The sequence below is a fragment of the Bos taurus genome, chromosome 8, assembly GCF_002263795.3.
Source record: "Bos taurus isolate L1 Dominette 01449 registration number 42190680 breed Hereford chromosome 8, ARS-UCD2.0, whole genome shotgun sequence".
In the NCBI taxonomy this organism is placed as follows: domain Eukaryota; kingdom Metazoa; phylum Chordata; class Mammalia; order Artiodactyla; family Bovidae; genus Bos; species Bos taurus.
Window position 1 is genome coordinate 10159622 of NC_037335.1, and position 21922 is coordinate 10181543.

The window sequence follows — 21922 nt, forward strand, 5'->3', positions numbered from 1 at the left end:
GTAAAACGACAATCTTCCTCACAAGGTTGTCTAGAGGATTAAATGATTTAATGCTTAGAACACTGCTTGGAGTATTTAAGTGGGCTCAACTGATTGGAAACCATTATTATGGTTACTCTCTAGTCATATCTCAAAGGCTCAACCAGACAAATGCTAGAAATGACTGTAGGCTGCTCACACTCTGGAGGAGTGACTCTAGCCTAGAGCACAGTCCCAGCTGGGAGGGTCACAGTGACTTAGCTGAGTCAGGGAAGTGGGTAGTCCATGGTTCCAGAAAACCAAATGGAAGGGTTTTGGGGAGGACTAACCAGTTTCAAAAGCATTCTGGCCCAGTCAGGATCCCCCAAATAACTGGGATGAGTCCCCAAAAGGGCAGCATTGGTTTAGTTTAGCCCCATCTGGAGTTTCTAACACAACAGAATTGCTATGTGACAGAATGGCTTGTGTGTGGCCCAGAGGTGACCAAGAATGCTAACCCTCTCCTTAGAATTATGTTTTACTGTGATTCAAATACATTTAAAAATTTCAAAGAATACACAGATAAATATCCCAAGTAAGGCTGTTCCACAGAAATCAAGGACTTGGTCTGTTTTGTTTGCTATTGAACCTGTGGCATCACCGAATAGTTCATGACACATAGTAACTACTCATTAACGTCTTTTTCAAAGGATGAATTCCCAGGAAATACATTTTTGTCATTGTTGAATTAACCTTTCCCCTTCTTTCCTTCTCTACCCAATGAAATTGCATTTAAAGGAGAAATGCATTGTTTGATATCACTAGCAGTAGTCTCAGATATGGTAATAAGGAATGTATATTTTAAAATTGTGATTTTTATAAATTTCAAGTCACTTCAGTCGTGTCAGACTCTGTGTGACCCCATAGATTGCAGCCCACTAGGCTCCTCTGTCCCTGGGATTCTCCAGGCAAGAATATTGGAGTGGGTTGCCATTTCCTTCTTCAATGCATGAAAGTGAAAAGTGAAAGTGAAGTTGCTCAGTCGCGCCGGACTCATAGCGACCCCATGGACTGCAGCCTACCAGGCTCCTCCATCCGTGGGATTTTCCAGGCAAGAGTACCGGAGTGGGGTGCCATTGCCTTCTCTGAATCTGTATAACAGAAGCTGCTAATTACTGGTAATTGAGAAAACACAAGATTCTGATAATGTGGTAATTTAAGATGTATTTTAAAAGTACATTAACCCATACAAAACACAATAACATTTTACATATAATCTTGAGACTTTTATAGAAATTCATTTTCCCAAAATTTATTTTCCATGTAACTTAGGTTAAATAAAATCATAAGAATATGGATTCCACTAACTTAGAGTTTGTGACAATCCAAATACAGTATAAATATTAACTTTATACTTAGTAAAAAGTTTGAAGTCATCTATTCCTTTGTGAATACTGCAGGGTCTTATTTTGTTCTATTAATTAAGGGGTCAAAAAATGAAAGAGTCCTCAAATATGCCCAAATCTTATATTTTACCATGACTCTCTAATATGCAATTTGGCCAACTATGAATTAAAATAACATATTTCATTTTATCTGCTAATATCATTTTATTATTTTGGCTTTAATATGTATGACTCAGAATAAAATAACATGCTATCCTTTTAAATAATTTATGGTGTAACCTGGAAGAACAATGGACAATTGGAAATAAAGTCTAATTCTGTGTGACTTTAGCCAAGGCACTGAGCCTCTCTGTGCATCAGTTTTCATATCTTTTACACAGAGATGATAACACTAGTCATCACAGAAATGTCAAAAAGATCAAATAAGAATATACATATATAAGCATTCATTTGTTTTTAATTTTAAGAAGATTATAATTTGGAGCTTTTTTAAAAAAAAGATTGGCTTTCCCTCAAATATTCCGAATTAGTAAGGAACAGGCCTTAAGCCTGGTTCTACTTGGCTATCTTTTCTAAGTTTTTAGGTTTAAGATTTAATCATACCTGGTGGCAGCTGAGGTTATCATCTTGTTGGAATATTTCCTCCAAATCCAAATTGTTTCAACACAGTAAACACACACACACAAAATTATGTAAATGTGAAGCCTGTGAACACCATGATAATTTACTTCAACTTACTCTTTTTTCCTATGACCGTGGAAAAAACTGGCCCATTCAAAGCAAGTCTTTTTACTTCCAACCCAAAAAATGGAAGGAATACCAACTATGAGAGCCATCAGGTATTTCATCAGAAAGAGAATCAGGTCTGGACGACTCATTTGAGTAACCTACAAGAAGGGAAAGAAGAATATCATAAATATATAAATAGAAATTTCTCTTAAAGACCACTGTAAAATCTTTTAAATAAATAGTAAAATTATACAAGTCTGATGTTTGCACTTACTCAGTCCTGTAATTTTCTCATTATATGGAAAAGATACACTGCTGAAAATTTGACAATGACTATATATTTTATAGCCTGAGTTCTATAATTTTCTTGCTAGCCCATATTAGTCTAAAGAAAAAGATTACTAATATAGAAAATAAACCATGAATAGGAATAGAGGCTCAAATAATACCTATATTCTTCTCAGCCAATTTTGCTCATCCTATCATTGGTTATCACAATATACAATTAGGGAAGTGTTAATCATTTTCCCCCATTTTATTAGTTTCTGTTCTTTTATTTAATATGCTCCTCCTTTCATGTCTGCTTTGTTGGCTGTTTTCAAGCTTCCTCTTTAACCTATGAGTTATTTATAAGTACATTTTTTAGTTTCTATTCAGGTGAGTTTTTTTTTTAAGATTTCTTTTTATTGTTGATTTCAAATGAATTTATTATAGTCACAGAATGTAGTCTATTTGATTCTGGTTACCTTATATTTTGGAAACTTCTTCTGTGATTTAGGACATAGTCCATTTTTTAAAGTACTCCTTGTGTGCTCAGAAATAACGCTTACTCTCTGTTAGGTACAAAATTTTCTTTATGTATTAGACCAACTTTATTAGTTGTGTTGTTCAAATCTTCTATATAGGAATTCTCAAAGATATTGTAAGTCTGGTTCCATACCACCACAATAAACAAGTACCACAATAATGTGAGTCATGGGGATTATTTTGTTTCCCAGTACATATAAAACTTATGCTTATATTATAATGTAGAATGTAGTATCTACTCATAAGAGTCTAAGTAACAATGCTCATATCTAAATTAAAAAACATTTTATTGCTAAAAAATGCTAACCATCATGTGAGCCTTCAAGTGAGTCATACTCTTTGTTGTGGAGGGTCTTGCCTCAATGTTGAAGGCTGCTGACTGACCGGGGTGGTTTCTGTAGGATAGGATGACTGTGGAAATTTCTTTAAATAAGATAATAATGAAGTTTGCCGCATCCATTGACTCTTCCTTTCATGAAAAATGTCTCTGTAGCATGAATTACTGTTTGGTAACACTTTACCCAAAGTAGAACGTCTTTCAAAACTGAAGTCAATCCTCTCAAACCCTGCTTCTGCTTTATCAACTAAGTTTATGTAATATTCTAAATCCTCTGTTGTCATTTCATCAATCCTCGCAGCATCTTCACCAGGAGTAGATTTCATGTCAAAAAATCATTTTCTTAATGCTCACCCATGAGAAGCAACTCCTCATCCATTAAAGTTCTATCATGGGATTGAAGCAATTTAGTCACATCTTCAGGCTCCACTTCTAACTCTAGTTCTCTTGCTATTTTTCTACCACACTGGGTGTTATTTCCTCCACCAAAGTCTTAAAGCCCCGCAAGGCACCATGAGGGTTGGAATTAACTTATTTCAAACTCCTGCTAATATTTATATTTTGACCTCTTCTTTTGAATCATGAATATTCTCAATGGTATCTAGAATGGTAAACCCTTTCCAGGTTTTCATTTAACCACCCAAATCCATCAGAGGAATCACTATGGTAGTTATAGCCTAAAAATTTATTTCTTATGGGACTGCTCTGGCAGTCCAGTGGACAGAATTTGGCACTTTCACTGTGGTGGCCTAGGTTCAATCCCTGATCAGGAAACTAAGATCCTGAAAGCTGTGAGGTATGCCACTCTCAAAATATATTTCTTAAATAATGAAGCCTTGAAAGTTGAAATTACTCCTTGATCTGTGGACTGCAGAATGGATGTTGAGAAGGCAGGCATTAAACAACATTAACCATGTACATCTCCATCAGAGCGCTTGGGTGACCAAACGCATTGTCAATGAGCAGTAATATTTTCAAAGGACTCTCTTTTTTCTTAGCAGTAGTGGGCTTCAAATATTTAGTAAACCATGTTGTAAGCAGATGTGCTGTCCCCCATGCTTTGCTGTTCCATTTACAGAGCACAGGAAGAGAAGATTTAGCATAATTCAGAATGGCAAATGAGCATTCATTTTGTTGCTGTTCAGTCGCCAAGTCGTATCCTACTCTTGAAACCCCATGGACTATAGCCCACCAGGCTCGTCTGTCCATGAAATTTCCCAGGCAAGAATACTGGAGTGGGTTGCCATTTCCTTCTCCAGGGGATTTTCCTGACTCAGGGATCAAACCCATATCTCCTGGATTGGCAGGTAGATTCTTTACCACTGAGCCACCAGACCAGCTGCATTAGCCCCTAACAAGAGAGTCATCCTGCCCTGTGAAGCTCTCAAGCCAGGCAGTGACCTCTCCTCTCTAGCTATGAAAGTCCTAATGACATCTTCTTCCAATAGAAGACTGTTCTGTCTCCAATGAAAATCTGTTGTTTAGAACAACCACCTTCACAAATGATCTTAGCTAGATCTTCTGGATAACGTGCTGCAGCTTCTACATCAGCATTTGCTGCTCTGCCATGAACTCTGATGCTACAGAGATGACTTCTTTCCTAAAACTTCACGAAATCGACCCCTGCTAGCTTCAAACCTTTCTTCTGCAGCTTCCTCATCTCTCTCAGCCCTCACAGAATTAGAGTTAGGGCCTTGTCTTAGATTAGGCTTGGACTTAAGGGAATGCCATGACTGGCTGATCTATGCAGACCCCAAAACCTTCTCCATATCAGTAATAAGGCTGTTTTGTTTTCTTATCATTCATGAATTCACTGGAGTATCATTTTCAATTTACTTTAAAAACCTTCCCTTTGGATTCGCAACTTGGCTGCTGGGCTCAAAAAGCCTAACTTTTGGCCTGTTTCAACTTTCAACATGCCTTTTTCACTAAGTTTAATCATTTCTAGCCTTTGATTTAAAGTGAGAGGTATGCAACTCCTTTCACTTGAACCCTTAGCAGCCACTGTGAGGTTAGTTGGCCTGATTTCAATACCGTTGTGTCTAAGTCAACAGGGAGGCCCATGGAGAGCCTTTTATATGTAAACCCACCCCCAAAAATTGTGTGACTTGCTTTATTGTGATGTTTGCTTTACTGTAGTGGTCTGGAACCAAACCTGCAATAACTCAGAGAAATGCCTGTTATCCAAGTGTTACCAAAATGTGACACAGGGATATGAAGTGAGCAAATGCTTTTGGAAAAAAAGGCACCAACAGATTTGCTCAACACAGTGTTGCCATGAACCTTCAATTTGTAAAAACTGTGGTGTCTGCAAAACAAGAGTCCGAAATGAAGTACTTGGATGCAATCTCAAAAATGACAGAATGATCTGTTTGTTTCCAAGGCAAACCATTCAATATCACATTAATCCAAGTCTATGCCCCAACCAGTAATGCTGAAGAAGCTGAACAGTTCTAGGAAGACCTACAAGACCTTCTAGAACTAACACCCATAAAAGATGTCCTTTTCATTATAGGGGACTGGAATGCAAAAGTAGGAAGTCAAGAAACACCTGGAATAACAGGCAAATTTGACCTTGGAGTACAGAATGAAGCAGGGCAAAAGCTAATAGAGTTTTGCAAGAGAATGCACTGGTCATAGCAAACACCCTCCTCCAACGACACAAGAGAAGACTCTACACATGGACATCACCATATGGTCCATACCGAAATCAGATTGATTATATTCCTTGCAGCCTAAGATGGAGAACCTCTATACAGTCAGCAAAAACAAGACTGGGAGCTGACTGTGGCTCAGATCATGAATTCCTTATTGCCAAATTCAGACTTAAATTGACGAAAGTAGGGAAAACCACTAGACCATTCAGGTATGACCTAAATCAAATCCCTTACGATTATACAGTGGAAGTGACAAATAGATTCAAGGGATTAGATCTCATAGAGTGCCTGATGCAATCAACTATCAATGGAGGTTCGTGACACTATACAGGAGACAGGGATCAAGACCATCCAAAAGAAAAAGAAATGCAAAAAAGCAAAATGGCTGTCTGAGGAGGCTTTACAAATAGCTGTGAAAAGAAGAGAAGCGAAAAGCAAAGGAGAAAAGGAAAGATATAAACATCTGAATGCAGAGTTCCAAAGAATAGCAAGGGGGAGATAAGAAAGCCTTCCTCAGTGATCAGTGCAAAGAAATACAGGAAAACAATAGGATAGAAAAGACTAGCGATCTCTTCAAGAAAATTAGAGATACCAAGGGAACATTTCATGCAAAGATGGGCTCAATAAAGGACAGAAATGGTATGGACCTAACAGAAGCAGAAGATATTAAGAAGAGGTGGCAAGAATACACAGAAGAACTGTACAAAAAAGATCTTCACGACCCAGATAATCATGATGGTGTGATCACTCACCTAGAGCCAGACATCCTGAAATCTGAAGACAAGTGGGCCTTAGGAAGCATCACTATGAACAAAGCTAGTGGAGGTGATGGAATTCCAGTGGAGCAATTTCAAATTCTAAAAGATGATATTGTCAAAGTGCTGCATTCAATATGCCAGCAAATTTGGAAAACTCAGCAGTGGCCCCAGGACTGGAAAAGTCAGTTTTCATTCCAATCCCAAAGAAAGGCAATGCCAAAGAATGCTCAAACTACTGCACAATTGCACTCATCTCACACACTAGTAAAGTAATGCTCAAAATTCTCCAAACCAGGCTTCAACAGTACTTGAACTGAGAACTCCCATATTCTCAAGCTGGATTTAGAAAAGGTAGAGGAACCAGAGATCAAATTGCCAACACCTGTTGGATCACTGAAAAAGCAAGAGAGTTCCAGAAAAACATCTATTCCTACTTTACTGATTATGCCAAAGCCTTTGTGTGCATCACCACAAACTGTGGAAAATTCTTAAAGAGATAGGAATACCAGACCATCTGACCTGCCTGTTGAGAAACCTGTATGCAGTCAGGAAGCAACCGTTAAAACTGGACATGGAACAACAGACTGGTTCCAAATAGGAAAAGGAGTTCATCAAGGCTGTATATTGTCACCCTGCTTACTTAACTTATATACATCATGAGAAACGCTGGGCTGGAAGAAACACAAGCTGGAATCAAGATTGCCGGGAGAAATATCAATAACTTCAGATATGCAGATCATACCAACTTTATGGCAGAAAGCAAAGAACTTAAAAGAGCCTCTTGATGAAAGTGAAACAGGAGAATGAAAAAGTTGGCTTAAAGTTCAACATTCAGAAAATTAAGATCACGGCATCTGGTCCCATCACTTCACTGCAAATATAGATGGGGAAACAGTGGAAACAGTGACAGACTTTATTTTTCGGGGCTCCAAAATCACTGCAGATGGTGACTGCAGCCATGAAATTAAAAATACTTACTCCTTGGAAGAAAAGTTATGACCAACCTAGACAGCATATTAAAAAGCAGAGACATTACTTTGCCAACAAAGGTCCGTTTAGACAAGGGTATGGTTTTTCCAGTGGTCGTGCGTGGATGTTAGAATTGTACTACAAAGAAAGCTAAGCATTGAAGAATTGATGCTTTTGAAGTGTGGTGTTGGAGAAGACTCTTGAGAGTCCCTTGGACTGCAAGGAGATCAAATCAATCCATCCTAAAGGAAATCAGTTCTGAATATTCATTGGAAGGACTGATGCTGAAGCTGAAACTCCAATACTTTGGCCACCTGATGCAAAGAACTGACTCATTGGAAAAGACCCTGATGCTGGGAAATATTGAAGGCGGGAGGAGAAGGGGACGACAAAGGATGAATTGGTTGGATGGCATCACCAAGTCAATGGACATGAGTTTGAGTAAACTCTGGGAGTTGGTGATGGACAGGGAGGCGTGGTATGCTGCAGTCCATGGGGTCACAGAGAGTCAGACACGACTGAGTGACTGAACTGTCGTGTCTGCAAAGCACAATAAAGGGAAGTGCAATAAAACCAGGTATATGTGTTTTCCTGACTACTTTTCTATTTGCCTATTTTTTTTTTTTTTAAGGATATGTATTTATTTGGCTCCATCAAGTCTTAGCTGTGGTGTGTGGACTTGGTTGCTCTGCGGCACATGGAATCTTAGTGCCCTGACCAAGGATCAAACTCATGTCCCCTGCACTGCAAGGGGATTCCTAACCACTGGACCGCCAGGTAAGTCCCTACCTATCTGTTTTAATAGAGATATGCTAAACTGTGGGCTCATCAGTTTTCCTTCTAATCCTGTCATCTTTCACTTTTAAGTCTATGTTAGGTGTTATATAAATGCTCTAGCTGCCCAACATACTTTAGTGCTCACTTTAAACAGTATTTTATCTGACTTTAATACTGCCACACCCGTTTTTTTTCTTCATCATACCATCACCTTTTTCAAGTGTATCTTTTCCTATTTACCAATGTATTTCTTTCAAGCCTGTTTGCGCTATACTACTGTTTTTAAACAATATATAGTTTCCTCCTACCAAAGTATAAACTCAATGAGGAGTTTTGTCCCCCAGTGGTCTTATTCCCAGAGCCTAGATCAGTGTCTGGCACGTAGCAGGTGCTCAAAAAATACATACATACATTTACAATATATACTTTTACGTGGCTTTATGAGAAAAAGTTATAGTTAAAAGTATTCAGCACTTCCATCTTCTTGAACAAGACTATGCTCCTAGCACACTTTAGCTACCTAATACTCCTTGTTATCATTTTCCAGAGACTCAGAATAACCTTTACAAAAGTAATTGGTCTTGTTATTATCATTGTTAAGTGACTTTGCCAAAAAGTACACCCTCATCCTATCTTGGGGTTCTCTTTTCTTTCTGCTAAAGGATGCTCTTTAGAAATTCTTATAGATAGGGTATGCTAAATTATTTTAGTCTGCCCCAAAATGTCTTTATCTTGTCCTCAATCTTCAGTGGTATTTTAGATGGATAAAGTTATCATTACTCAGCATTTTAAAGACATTAGTTCATTATCTTCTAACTGTCCCTGTTGCTGTTGAGAAGCCTGCACAGTTGATAATCTGTTGGAGATTTCTTCTCTATGGTAGCTTTTAAATGTCTCTAGCCTTCTGTCTTATAGTTGCAAAGAATGTTTCTCATTGTGATTGGTTTTTACTTGTCCCGCTTAGTATGCAGAGAGTAATTTTAATGTGCGGTTTCAAGTTTTCAGTTCTGAAAACTTCAGGATGTAGTTCTTTAGTTATCATTTCTTAGTCATTTTTACAGCCCCTTGTTCTAGAACTTCCATTAGATGTAAACTGAAGTTTTTCAACCTATTTTTAATATCTCTTAATGGCATAATTATATAATTTTGAGTATTTTAAGTCTCTATTATGCATTCTGGGTGATCTAAAGAGTTAGAACAATTTTCCACTTTGCTAGTTCTCTCTTTAATCATGTCTACTTTAGAATTCATTCCATCTATTGACTTAATTCCTATAACTACATTTCTAGGCAAATTGGCTTTTATGTTTGTCTATTCTTATTTCACATCTGCTAATTTATCATAAGTTCTTATTCTTTTAAAGTGCTTTTTATTATTTATCTATTGAAGAATCCTAAACATACATATTTTTAAAACAAGTCTTTAGAAAATTATTACTTTCTATTTATTGCTTTTATTACATTTGGGAGTGAATCGGTCTCCTGACTGTTGATTTTATTGAATGACTTTTTAGGTTTAGCTTTTTTCTTTAATTATGCTTTGGAATTTCTGTTTACAGATCTTGAGTAAGAGAGTTTTCTCTCTCTCTTGTTCTCTCTCCCTCACTCCCCCTATTTATCCACCATGTTTCATTCATTTTTGTCTTTACCAATACCCATGGGGCCCTGGACTTTCCTGGTGGCTCAGATGGTAAAGTGACTGCCTACAATGTGGGAGACCCGGGTTTGATCCCTGGGTCGGGAAGATCCTCTGGAGAAGGAAATGGCAATCCACTCCAGTACCTTTGCCTGGAAAATCCCATGAAGGGAGGATCCTGGTGGGCTACAGTCCATGGGGTCGCACAGTCAGACATGACTGAGCAAATTCACTTTACTTTATGGGGCCCTAGTTAAAAACCAGGTCTAATATTATGACTGCACACTCCAGCCATTATCAGCTACCATAGACTCAGCTACTGAGTCATTACAGTTTGGCCCTCTCACATCTTTAGACAAATATTTTTAAGTATTTTTAATGCTAAACGCAGCTTCAGGAAAGAGTTGGTTGCACATTTTATATAAACTTTCTTTTAGGAGCAGTAGAGTCCCATTTCCAACCCCTACTTTTAACTGGTAAGTCTAGTTCTAGTCCTCTGACTCCCATGCAACACTTTTACTTCTGTATACCCACAGAAACTGAATGCCCTAGCCACCCCAGCCACTTCAGACCTGGATTCTAGTAGCCCACGTTTTTATCTCCAATCATTTTGCATTTCTATTCTACAAATTCGCTTATTTTGTGTTTTAGGCTGACTCTGTTTAAAAATTCCCTTATTACACTTTACCTCTAACTGGCACATGATTATAGCTGTATTGGTCCATACAGTCAAAGATATGGTCTTTCTAGTACTCATGTACAGCTGTGAGAGTTGGACCATACAGAAGCCTGAGTGCTGAAGAAGTGATGCTTTAGTTCATTGTGGTGTTGAAGAAGACTCTTGAGAGTCCCTTGGACTACAAGGACATCAAACCAGTAAATCCTAAAGGAAATCAATCCTGAGTGAAGGACTAATGCTGAAGCTGAAGCTCCAATACTTTGGACACTTAATGTGAAGAACTGATTCACTGGAAAAGACCCTGATGCTGAAAAAGAGTAAAGAGAAAAGGAGAAGCGGGTGGCAGAGGATGAGATGGTTAGATAGCATCACTGACTTAATGGACATGAAGTTGAGCAAACTCTATGACACAGTGGAGGATGGAAAACCTGGTGAGCTGCAGTCCATAGGGTTGCAAAGGGCCAGACATGACTTAGCAAATGAACAACAACTACTCACAGATGACAATACCATTTACTGAATGGAAAGAATTGGGGATGGAAAGCAGGAACAGGTTTTAAGAAGAAAAATTAAGAATTGTATTTTAGACATGTTAAGTTGGAAATGTCATATAAACAGATACATGTCTGGAGTTCAGAAGAAAAGTTGACCTATATAATCCAAAATATGGGACTGGATAAGTTTACCCAGAAAAGGAGGAGAGGAGAAAAAGGGAACCTGGGAGAGAAACCGCATCTGATGACTCCTACAGTACTTTTAAACCGCATTGTATTATCTTTCATAAATTAGAAATACTGTCCATATATCACAAATGCTTGAATTAAAGAAGTGCTAAAAACAAAATCAGTAATAACAGCAACAACCAAAACCTTCAATTAGGCAAGACAATAAGAGGAGAATTGGAGGACAGAGGGTTGTAACATGGGACATTTTGTATTATAAGGTTCTGGTTAAAGACAAATCCCTAGGGAAGACAAGTCAGTACCTGCCATGATAACGATACAGTGAGAAAGCAACTCAAGCTAAACAGAAACAGACTCATAGACTTTGAAAACACAGTTACAAAAAGGGAAAGGTGGAAAGGAGGGATAAATTGGGTTTGGGATTAACATATACACATTACTATATATAAAACAGGTAATCAACAAGGACCTACTGTACAGGGAACTGTACTCAATATTCTGTAATAACCTATATGGGAAAAGAATATGAAAAAAATGGATATATGTATATGGATAACTGAATAGCCTTGCTATACACCTGAAACTAACACAATATTATAAATCAACATTACTCCAATAAAAAATAAAGTTAAATTAAAAAAACACCACCTTATCAGTTGAAAAGCCTCATCTGATATATTTCTTTGGTCTTTTTACTGGGAACTGAAGGAGAATGCCCAGCAGAAAAGGCAGACAATCAGCCTCCACTGCTATCCTTATATCTTGGTCATTGTCCTTTTTCTACAACTGCCTGCCTCGCTGTGAATAGCCTACTTTTACTATCTTTTCAACAACCAATCTCCATTAACACCACTCTAATTTCAATCAACAGAATTTTGCAATGTGACTTTATTTGATCAAAATATGGAAAATATTTTCCCAATTTAGATCCATCATCTACCAAAGACCCTGGAGCTTAAATTCTTTTTAATCAAATAGAAAAAATTATTCATGCTAAAGGGGGGAAAAAAGCCTCACAGAAGAAGAAAAACACCAAGGACATATGTATGGTTATTGTGGTGGCCTAAATTCGATTATTGTTTCTGAGACTTTGGCTTTGAATCAGGTAGGCAGAGTCTTTGGCGTCTTTCCCAATCAAGTGGAATCCATTCTGTACTAATGAGACCTACGCTGTATTAGATTTGCTATCATTAAAAAAAATTCATTACAAAATGTTGGTTTATGGTCATCGAAAGCCCACATAAAAATAAACTTCTGATCAGGCTCATCCATGTTGATAACTGACTACAGTTCTGGAATTAAGTCTTCTGATTTCAAATTTTGTGCCCTACTACACTGCATAGCTTTGTCTGCCTTGAAAACTCACTTACTCACCCTATCAGATATAAAGACCTATCAGAATTAGGACAATGGCAGAAGATCAAGACAAGGATAGAAAATGGACTGCAGAATAGAATAGCAAAATAAGTTGCACAAGTGAAAAGTAGATACTGTATGACACAGGTAGCATCACAAATCAGTGGAGAAAGGATGGACTAGTCATAAACAGTGCTAGCTAGACATCTACATAGTTTTAAAATGATATCACCTCCGCATTCCAGATATAAAAATAAACTGTAGATAAAAAAATCCAAATCTGAGAAGCAAAACTTTAAAACTGTCTAAAGAAAACAAAGGAGAATATTATTTGCAATCTTTGAGTAGAGATTTCTTAAACAACTTAAAAAAAAAGAAAAATAATAATACATATTAAAATTTTAACCAAAGTTAGACTTTATCTGTAATGCATAAAACTGATTAAGAAATTATACCAGAATATATTTACCAGAATATACTGTTATATACACAAGTACTTCACAGAAGAGGATATCTAAATAATAAGTTATTTAGCTATTATAAATTATATATGTAAGAAAAAGGAAGTTCAATTTCACTAGTAATCAGGGAAATACAAATTAAAATAGCAATGAGGATTGTCAATAAGATTGGGAAAATTTTAAATGTGATGGTGAGCATGTAGAACAATGAGAACTCTCTGCACTTCCATATGAGGTTCTAAATTGTACAGCAACTTTGGAAAACAATTTGGCAACATCTGGTAATGCTGAAGATTCACAAGATCTAACTGTTACATTTTCAGTTATATATTCTAGAGAAGCTCACATAGATGCACAATATTCATAGCAGCATTATTTATAACAGAGTAAAAACAATGTGTAACCTAAATATCCATTAACATAAACAAATTTGATATATTCATACAACAGAACGCTGAACAGCAAAGACAGCAAATAAACACACACTGTACATATTACCATAGATAAATATCATAAAAATGATGAATGACAAAAACAAGCTGCAAAAATACATGCAGTTTTGACACTGCAAAGTTTTAAAAGACTTCAACCAATACAATATATTGTTTAGGTAAAAACATATAAGTGTAAATACACAACACACCAAGTTCTGGATAATGATAGTTTACAAAGGAGATTCAATCAGGGAGGGGGATCTGGTGTTTTGTGTTTCATTTATTAAATGAGTGATAAATCTATTGCTATTCAATGTATTATTCTTTATAATATACATGTATATGTATATGACATATTGGGTTGGCCAAAAATTTGTTTAGATTTTTCAGTTCAGTTCAGTTGCTCAGTCGGGCCTGACTCTTTGTGACCTCATGGACTGCAGCACGCCAGGCCTCCTTGTCCATCACCAACTCCCAGAGTTTACTCAAACGCATGTCCATTGAGTTGGTGATGCCATCCAACCATCTTATCCTCTGTCATCCCCTTCTCCTGCCTTCAATCTTTCCCAGCATCAGGGTCTTTTCCAGTGAGTCAGTTCTTCGCATCAGGTAGCTGAAGTATTGGAGCTTCAGTTTCAGCATCAGTCCTTCCAATGAATATTCAGGACTGATTTCCTTTAGGATGGACTGGTTTGATCTCTTTGCTGTCCAAGGGACTCTCAAAGTGTTTTCTCCAACACCACAGTTCAAAAAAGCATCAATTCTTCAATGCTTAGCATTCTTTATAGTCCAACTCTCACATCCATACATGACTACTGGAAAAAATCATAGCTTTGACTAGATGGACCTTTGTTGGCAAAGTAGCCATCTAGGAAGGTCATAACTTCTCTTCCAAGGAGTAAGCGTCTTTTAATTTCATGGTTGCAGTCACCATCTGCAGTGATTCTGGAGCCCCCAAAAATAAAGTCTCCCACTGTTTTCATTGTTTCTCCATCTATTTGCCATGAAGTGATGGGGCCAGATGCCATGATCTTAGTTTTTTGAATGTTGAGCCTCAAGCCAACTTTTTCACTCTCCTGTTTCACTTTCATCAAGAGGCTCTTCAGTTTTTCGCTTTCTGCCATAAGGATGGTGTCATCTGCATATCTATCTGAGGTTATTGATATTTCTCCTGGCAATCTTGATTCCAGCTTGTGCTTCATCCAGCCCAGCGTTTCTCATGATGTACTCTGCATATAAGTTAAACAAGCAGGGTGACAATATACAGCCTTGATGTACTCCTTTCCTGATTTGGAACCAGTGTGTTGTTCCATGTCCAGTTCTAACTGTTGCTTCTTGACCTGCATACAGATTTCTCAAGAGGCAGGTCAGGTGATCTGGTATTCCCATCTCTTTCAGAATTTTCCAGTTTGTTGTGATCTACATAGTCAAAGGCTTTGGCATAGTTAATAAAGCAAAAATGGATGTTTCTCTAGAACTCTCTTGCTTTCTTGGTGATCCAGCTAATATTGTCAATTTGATCTATGGTTCCTCTACATTTTCTAAATTCAGCTTGAACATCTGGAAGTTCATGGTTCATGTACTGTTGAAGCCTGGCTTGGAGAATTTTGAGCATTACTTTACCAGTGTGTGAGATGAGTGCAGCTGTGTGGTAGTTTGAGCATTCTTTGGCATTGCCTTTCTTTGGGATTGGAATGAAAACTGATCTTTTCCAGTCCTGGGGCCACTGTTGAGTTTTCCAAATTTGCTGGCATACTGAGTGGAGCACTTTCACAGCATCATCTTTTAGGATTTGAAATAGTTCAAATGGAATTCCATCACCTCCACTAGCTTTGTTCATAGTGATGCTTCCTAAGGCCCACTTGACTTCGCATTCCAGGATGTCTGGCTCTAGGCTGGTGATCACACCATCGTGATTATCTGGGTCAGATTTTTCAGTAACTTTTCAGGGAAAATTCAAATGAACTTTATGATCAACCCAATATATACATGCATATAAATGTGTATGTGTGTGTGTGTGTTTGTATAAATACCTGTATGTCAGAAATAGTTATAATTAAAAAAAGAATATAGGACAAAAAGGCGGTCAAGGCTCCCATAATTTCAATATACCTTGCTACTTTCAGCAAGGCAGTAGTTTTGAAATTAAGCATCACTAGGTAAGGTAAATAGAGAACTAATTAGTAATTCACCTCTTTAACAAGATCTGTACCTATCAATCTATCTTCCTTTTATTCTAAGTTTACCTTCTCCCATTATTGGACCACCAATTTGTTTGTAACCCAGTGAAAAACAGTAAGCTGGGATTTCAACTTCCAAGCTTTCTTTCGATCAATAGGGGAAATGACAAAATATAAACTCCACACTACAGATATTTTGCAAATAATCTCATTTTCTTTTCCAAGCACTGAGACTACCTTAAAAGAATGTTGTCTTCTAAATTCAAGAATGGCTAATGGCAATGAGGAAAGTTAATTTAGATCCTAATTGACTTTACCAGTGACTGCTGTAAACTGTGGGTGATGTCAACTTTTAGATAAATAAAAGATAAAATTTAATGATTAAATAATAAATTTTTATTCCCATTATCTAAGGAATAGACAATTTTCCAAGTAAAAGACTAACCAGGGAAAAAGATGAGAAAATGGTTTCAGTAAACCGAGAGGAAATAAAGGAGAGCATGCCTGATTAGGAAGAAACTGACTGGTACACAGCATACATTCTCAGAGTCACCACAGAATAGTAACATTGCAAAGATTTATTATGACATCTGGATATACTGTGCCTATTATTTAATGAACCTCATGGAAAACTCATAAATTAGGTAAGAAAAGGCTTAAAGCCAAAATTCACTCAAGAAGTTAAAATGAAAAGAAAAGTAATAATTACCTCAATTCTATTCCCTTGCTTTGATGACATTATGAAATAGAAAATATTACTTCTTCAGAAGTTACATTTGATTAAGCAAAGGACAACATCTTGAACTTTCATCCTAATTATAGTGAGGAGATCACTCTTATGTCACTTTAATCTTATGAACTAGAAATAGCTAGAAAACAGAACAGTATTCTGTACATATATACTTTACAACAATGGATGCAATAACTGGGAAACAAATAATTAAAAACTGAAGAATTTACACTTAATCTTGATGTACATAAAGAACTATTAATCGGAATTCACAGTAAAATAATGCTCATTCATCAAGTGAAAAGCATAACCTTTCTTTTTCGGATTAAAGTAATAAACTGCTATTTTCTCAAAACAAATCAAAGTGAAGGTGAATAATTTTGAAAATTTCCATTCTCTAAATACGAACTGAAAATTAACCAGGAAAAAATTTAAATTAGCTTAATGAAACAGAAAACATAGCTTAGACTTTCCTAAACATTACAATAATAGATCAACTTCCTCAGCCCTGAAAAAACTATGGAAAGATTATGTTAGAGGGAAGACTATGTTCAGAAATGAGTTCTTTGAAACTCCACAAAACTGTCCTATAATCTCATGATTTACAATAAGAAAATAAGGCATTAGTGGAAAAAAACTGAAGACAAATAAATGGAAAGATTTCCATTCTTAAAGATGGAAAAAATCAATATTGTTAAAATATCTGTACTACCCAAACCAATCTACAAATTCTTTGCACTGCTATCAAAATTCCAACAGCATTTTTCACAGAAATAGGACAAATCCTAAAATTTATATGGAACAACAAAAGATCCAAACAGCCAAAGCAATCTTGAGAAAAAAGAACAAAGCTGGCAGTATCATTCATGCTCCTTGATTTCAAACTGTATTACAAAGCTATAGTAATCAAACAACATGAGAGTCCAAAAATAAACACATGCATATATGGTCAATTAATTTTTGATAGAAGAGCCAAGAAGACACAATAAGGAAAAAACAGTCTTTTCAATAAATGATGTTGGAAAAGTTGGACACCACATGTCAAAGAATGAAACTGGACTACCATACACAAAAATTAATTCAAAATGGATTAAAGACCTGAACACCCAGAAGAAAACAAATAGCAAGCTCCTTGACATCAGTCTTAGTAATGATTTAAAAAAAATTTTTTGGATACAAAAAGTAAAGGTGACAAAAGTAAAAATAAACAAGTGGGACTATATCAAACCAAAAAGCTTCTGCACAGTAAAGGAAATCATCAACCCAATGAAAAGGCAACTAACTGATTGGGAGAAAATATCTGCGAATCATATATATGTTAAGGAGTTATTTTCAAAAGATATAAAGAACTCATACAATTTCAATGTAAAAAACCCAAACAATCCAATTTAAAAATGGGCAAAAGTTCTGAATAGACATTTTTCCAAAGACAACACACAGATGGTCAACACATACCTGAAAAGGTGCTCAGGATCTCTAACCTTCAGGGAAACACAAATCAAAACCACAATATCACCTCACAACTGACAGAATGGCTATTACCAAAAAGATAAGCCATAACAAGCATTGATGAGGATGTGGAAAAAAGTGAACCACTGTACACTGCTGGTGGGAATGAAGAGTGGTATAGCCACTATGGAAAAAGAGAATGGCGATTCCTCAAATAATAAAAAATAGAACCACCATATGACCCAACAATTCCACTTTGGGGTATTCAAGAAAACAAAAACACAAACTTGAGAAGATATTCGCACCTCATGTTCACTGCAGCATTAGTCACAACAGCCAAGACATGGAATCAACCTAAGTGTCCACTGATGGCTGAACAGATAAAGAAAAGGTGGTATACATATACAATGGAATACTATTCAGCTGTAAAAGATGCCATTTTGCCATTTTGTGACAATATGGATTGACCCTGAAGGTGTGTGCTAAGGGAAATTAAGTCAGAGAAAAGCAAATACCTTATAATCTCATTTAGATAATCTTAAATCCCCCCCCACCTCAAAAAACCCACCAAACTTACAAAGAGAACAGACTGGTGGTTGCCAGAGGCAAAGGGTAGGCAATGGATGAAATGGGTGAAGGTGGTCAAAAGGTACATATTTCAAAAGCCATAAGAGAAATGAGGTATAAGAATTTAATGTACAGCTTGGTGTCTGTAGTTAATAATACTGTACTATAGTTTTGAAAGTTGCTAAGAGTAGATTTTAGAAGTTCTTATCACAAGAAAAAAAACGTTTTAACTATGTATGGTGATGGATGTTAAGATTTATTACAGTGATCACTTGCAATATATACAAATATCAAATCATTATGCTGCACACCTGAAACTAGTAATATGTAAATTACACCTCAATCAAAAAAACAAAACTAATCTCCAGAGAGTGGGGCATAGTTCTTGGGGGATTAGCCTACTGTGTTCTCTCTTTGCCTGGCAAAGTAATAAAGCCACTCTTGCCTTCTCCTCCATAAAAAGAAAAAAATCTAATCTCACATTTTATAATACTTGAAATAATAAACAATTTGCATCTTGGAAAAAATAGGCACAACTAAACTGTCTAGTTTTATGATATCATATTGTGAAACACCAGAATCACTTTCCAGAAAACATGCAAGGTTCTATTAATCATATTCACATCTTTAAAACATACTTTGCCTTTTCAATTAGTTCTAGGCCAAGGCTAGGAAAGCTCCATGAACTTTTTATTAAGAATATGACATGCATGAAACATGGTTTTATGGTTCCAACTTACGTTATAAAGCAAAAAATATGATATTCAGTAGCAAAATTATGGAAAATTATTCTTTCTGGGTCTTAAGGTCCTAAGAAGGTTATGGAGAGAAGGGAACTAAATTTAGTGACCTCTTAGTGTGTGACAGGCTCTTATAATTATGACTTACTTTTCAAAACCATGTGGAAAAAGAAACTCTGGAAATACATTCAAGAAATTATTGATATATTTGGTGGTTACTGGTAGAGATGGAGAGGGGGCAAAAATTGAGAACATGAGAAACAAGAGTAGGAACAATGCTTCTCAATATATGTTTACTATTTTTAACGTTATAAACATTACAAATCACCTATCCAAAAAAGTAAATTTAAAAAAAAACATCAGAAAATTTTAAAACCCTTAAGAACAAGAGGCCTATGAGAAGAGCAAAAAAAAAAAAACCAAAAGAGGATGGGGAGCAGGCATTTGTCAGGGGTCCCAGATCATCTGATACAGCTGATTACAGCATTAACCCAATTCTGGTCTATATATGTATTTTTTTTTGGTGTATTTTTTTTCTCTATAGGTCTTTAGATGTTTTTTAAAACCCCAAAGTACACACTGTTGTTGGTATTTTATAGAAACATTTATTTAGCTTTACATATATGTTTACAACTTTACTTCATTTCTTCTTGCATCTCCTACTATCTATGAGATTCTTTTCATTCTTCTTGAAATATAACCTTTAGTAGTTCGTACAAATCTTTTGGTGGTAAACTCAGAGTTTTTGTTTATATGTAAATGGCTTTATTTCATCTCTATTCTTGAGAACAAATCGGCGTTTTCCAGAACATGCAGAGATGAAGTTTGGGGTGTGAGATATTTATTCGGGAACAGTATCTACAATTGGACAGAAGAAAGTGACCTGCCATGCATTCTCAGAAAAGCCTCAGCCAAACTGGTAGGGAGTTCCAGAGCAAATAAGGACCATCAGAGGGTCCTATGCTGGGCCAACGGCCAAGCCTTCTTAGCCCACCTAAGAATTGCTGGTTGCAGGCCCACCTCAGATAAGGCAGCTTTCCACCTGAAGGATGTCTACCGACCCCACTCCCTGCAGCTGAGAGGCTTGTCCTTCTGTGAAGGCAATCTGGCCACGCATCCCCACAAGAGTTTTACATGGTACAAAATTCTGGTTGAAAAGTTTTTTTTCTCTCAACATTTAGAAGATACCGTTTCCTGGCTTTTGTTATTGTTAAGAACTCTGCTGTCATTCTAACTGTTGGTCTTCTTTAGAAGATCCCTTTTCTGAGACTGTTTTTTATGACTCCTCTCTTTGGAGTTCTGCAGTTTCACTGAAGTGTGGATTTCTTTTTACTTATCCTGCTAGTGGTATACAGTTCCTCCTTGGTCTGTGAATTCACGTGTTTAGCAGTTGTGGAAAATCTGTAGTCATTATCTCTTTAAATATTGTCTCTCCTAGACTCTCTCAATTCCCTCCCTCCTGGAAATCTAATTATTGGGTTGTCCAAAAAGTTCATTCACATACAGAAAGCCCATATCATCTTGTGGCCAACCTCATACACTCCTATTCGACCTTCTCATTCTGCCATTTCTCTTAACATTACTTTCACATTTTCCTTGTCTCTCTTATGGCATTCCGGATAGTTTTATTTTCACCTACTACCAGTTCATTACATTTCTCTTCAAACAGCAGCCTAAATTGCTGTTTCATATTAAATATTTCAGGAATTCTATCAAATGAGTTTCCATTTCAAAATTTATGTTTCTAGATTTTTTAAAAAAATCTATTATTTCAAGTAATTTTTGTAGATTGGTAACCTGTGACTGTATTTCCTATTTCTATAAACATTACATACTTACATATTCTATCATTCAGTAATTGACAATTTCAGTATCTGCAGTTCTATTGATTCTGTGACTCACAGTCATAGTGGCTTGTTTTCTCATGTGTTTGGTAGCTTTATATTTTGAGCTCTTTGGTGAATCAATCAGTAGGAATCCTGGAGAAAGTATTGTTCTAGCTGACTGATAGGAGGCACAACTAACCTGCCAACACTTCAGTCTATGGCCCTGGTGATTTAGGCTAGCAAGGGAGTTCTTGGCTCCCTTTCTCAACTTACCAACTGGCCCAAGGTTCACCTTTCACCAATAAATAGCAACCACACTTGTGTGACCTTTCCCATCTCATCCACCTAAGAGCCCCTGCTTGATGAGCCAGCCCTATAGCTCTTTATTGGGCTGGTCCCAATTCATAATCATTTTTGAAGTGGGGGACTCTTTGGAGATCTCTCCTCAATCAGGCTAGATCTATGATATCTCATTTAGTGAGTTCTTTCCAGATTTAACTAGTTCAGACTTTGCTGATGTTCCTACTCAGACATATTATCAGAAGTCATACTGAGGAAACCTGAGTATATTTAATTATTTTCCTAATGTTCTACTTTAAGACAAACTTCTTAGCTCTTTAACAAACAGTATTAATGAACTCAATGACCTTAACCAGTTACAGTGTGCATCGTCATGTCAAACTCCTTGCCACCCCACGGACTGTAGCCTGTCAGGCTTCTCTGTCCATGGAATTTTTCAGCAAAGAATACTGGAGTGAGTTGCCATTTCCTCCTCCAGGGAATC

General features: G+C 36.7%; 1 protein-coding gene across 2 annotated transcripts in view; it reads right to left on the bottom strand.

Moving 5' to 3' along the window:
- FZD3 (frizzled class receptor 3) overlaps window positions 1–21922 on the bottom strand; it is a 97884-nt gene that overhangs the window by 18965 nt on the left and 56997 nt on the right. For both annotated transcript variants that reach the window (XM_024995500.2, NM_001192964.3), the window contains one exon: window positions 2103–2251. In XM_024995500.2, the coding sequence (XP_024851268.1) occupies window positions 2103–2251 (149 nt within the window). The remainder of the gene's footprint in view (window positions 1–2102; window positions 2252–21922) is intronic.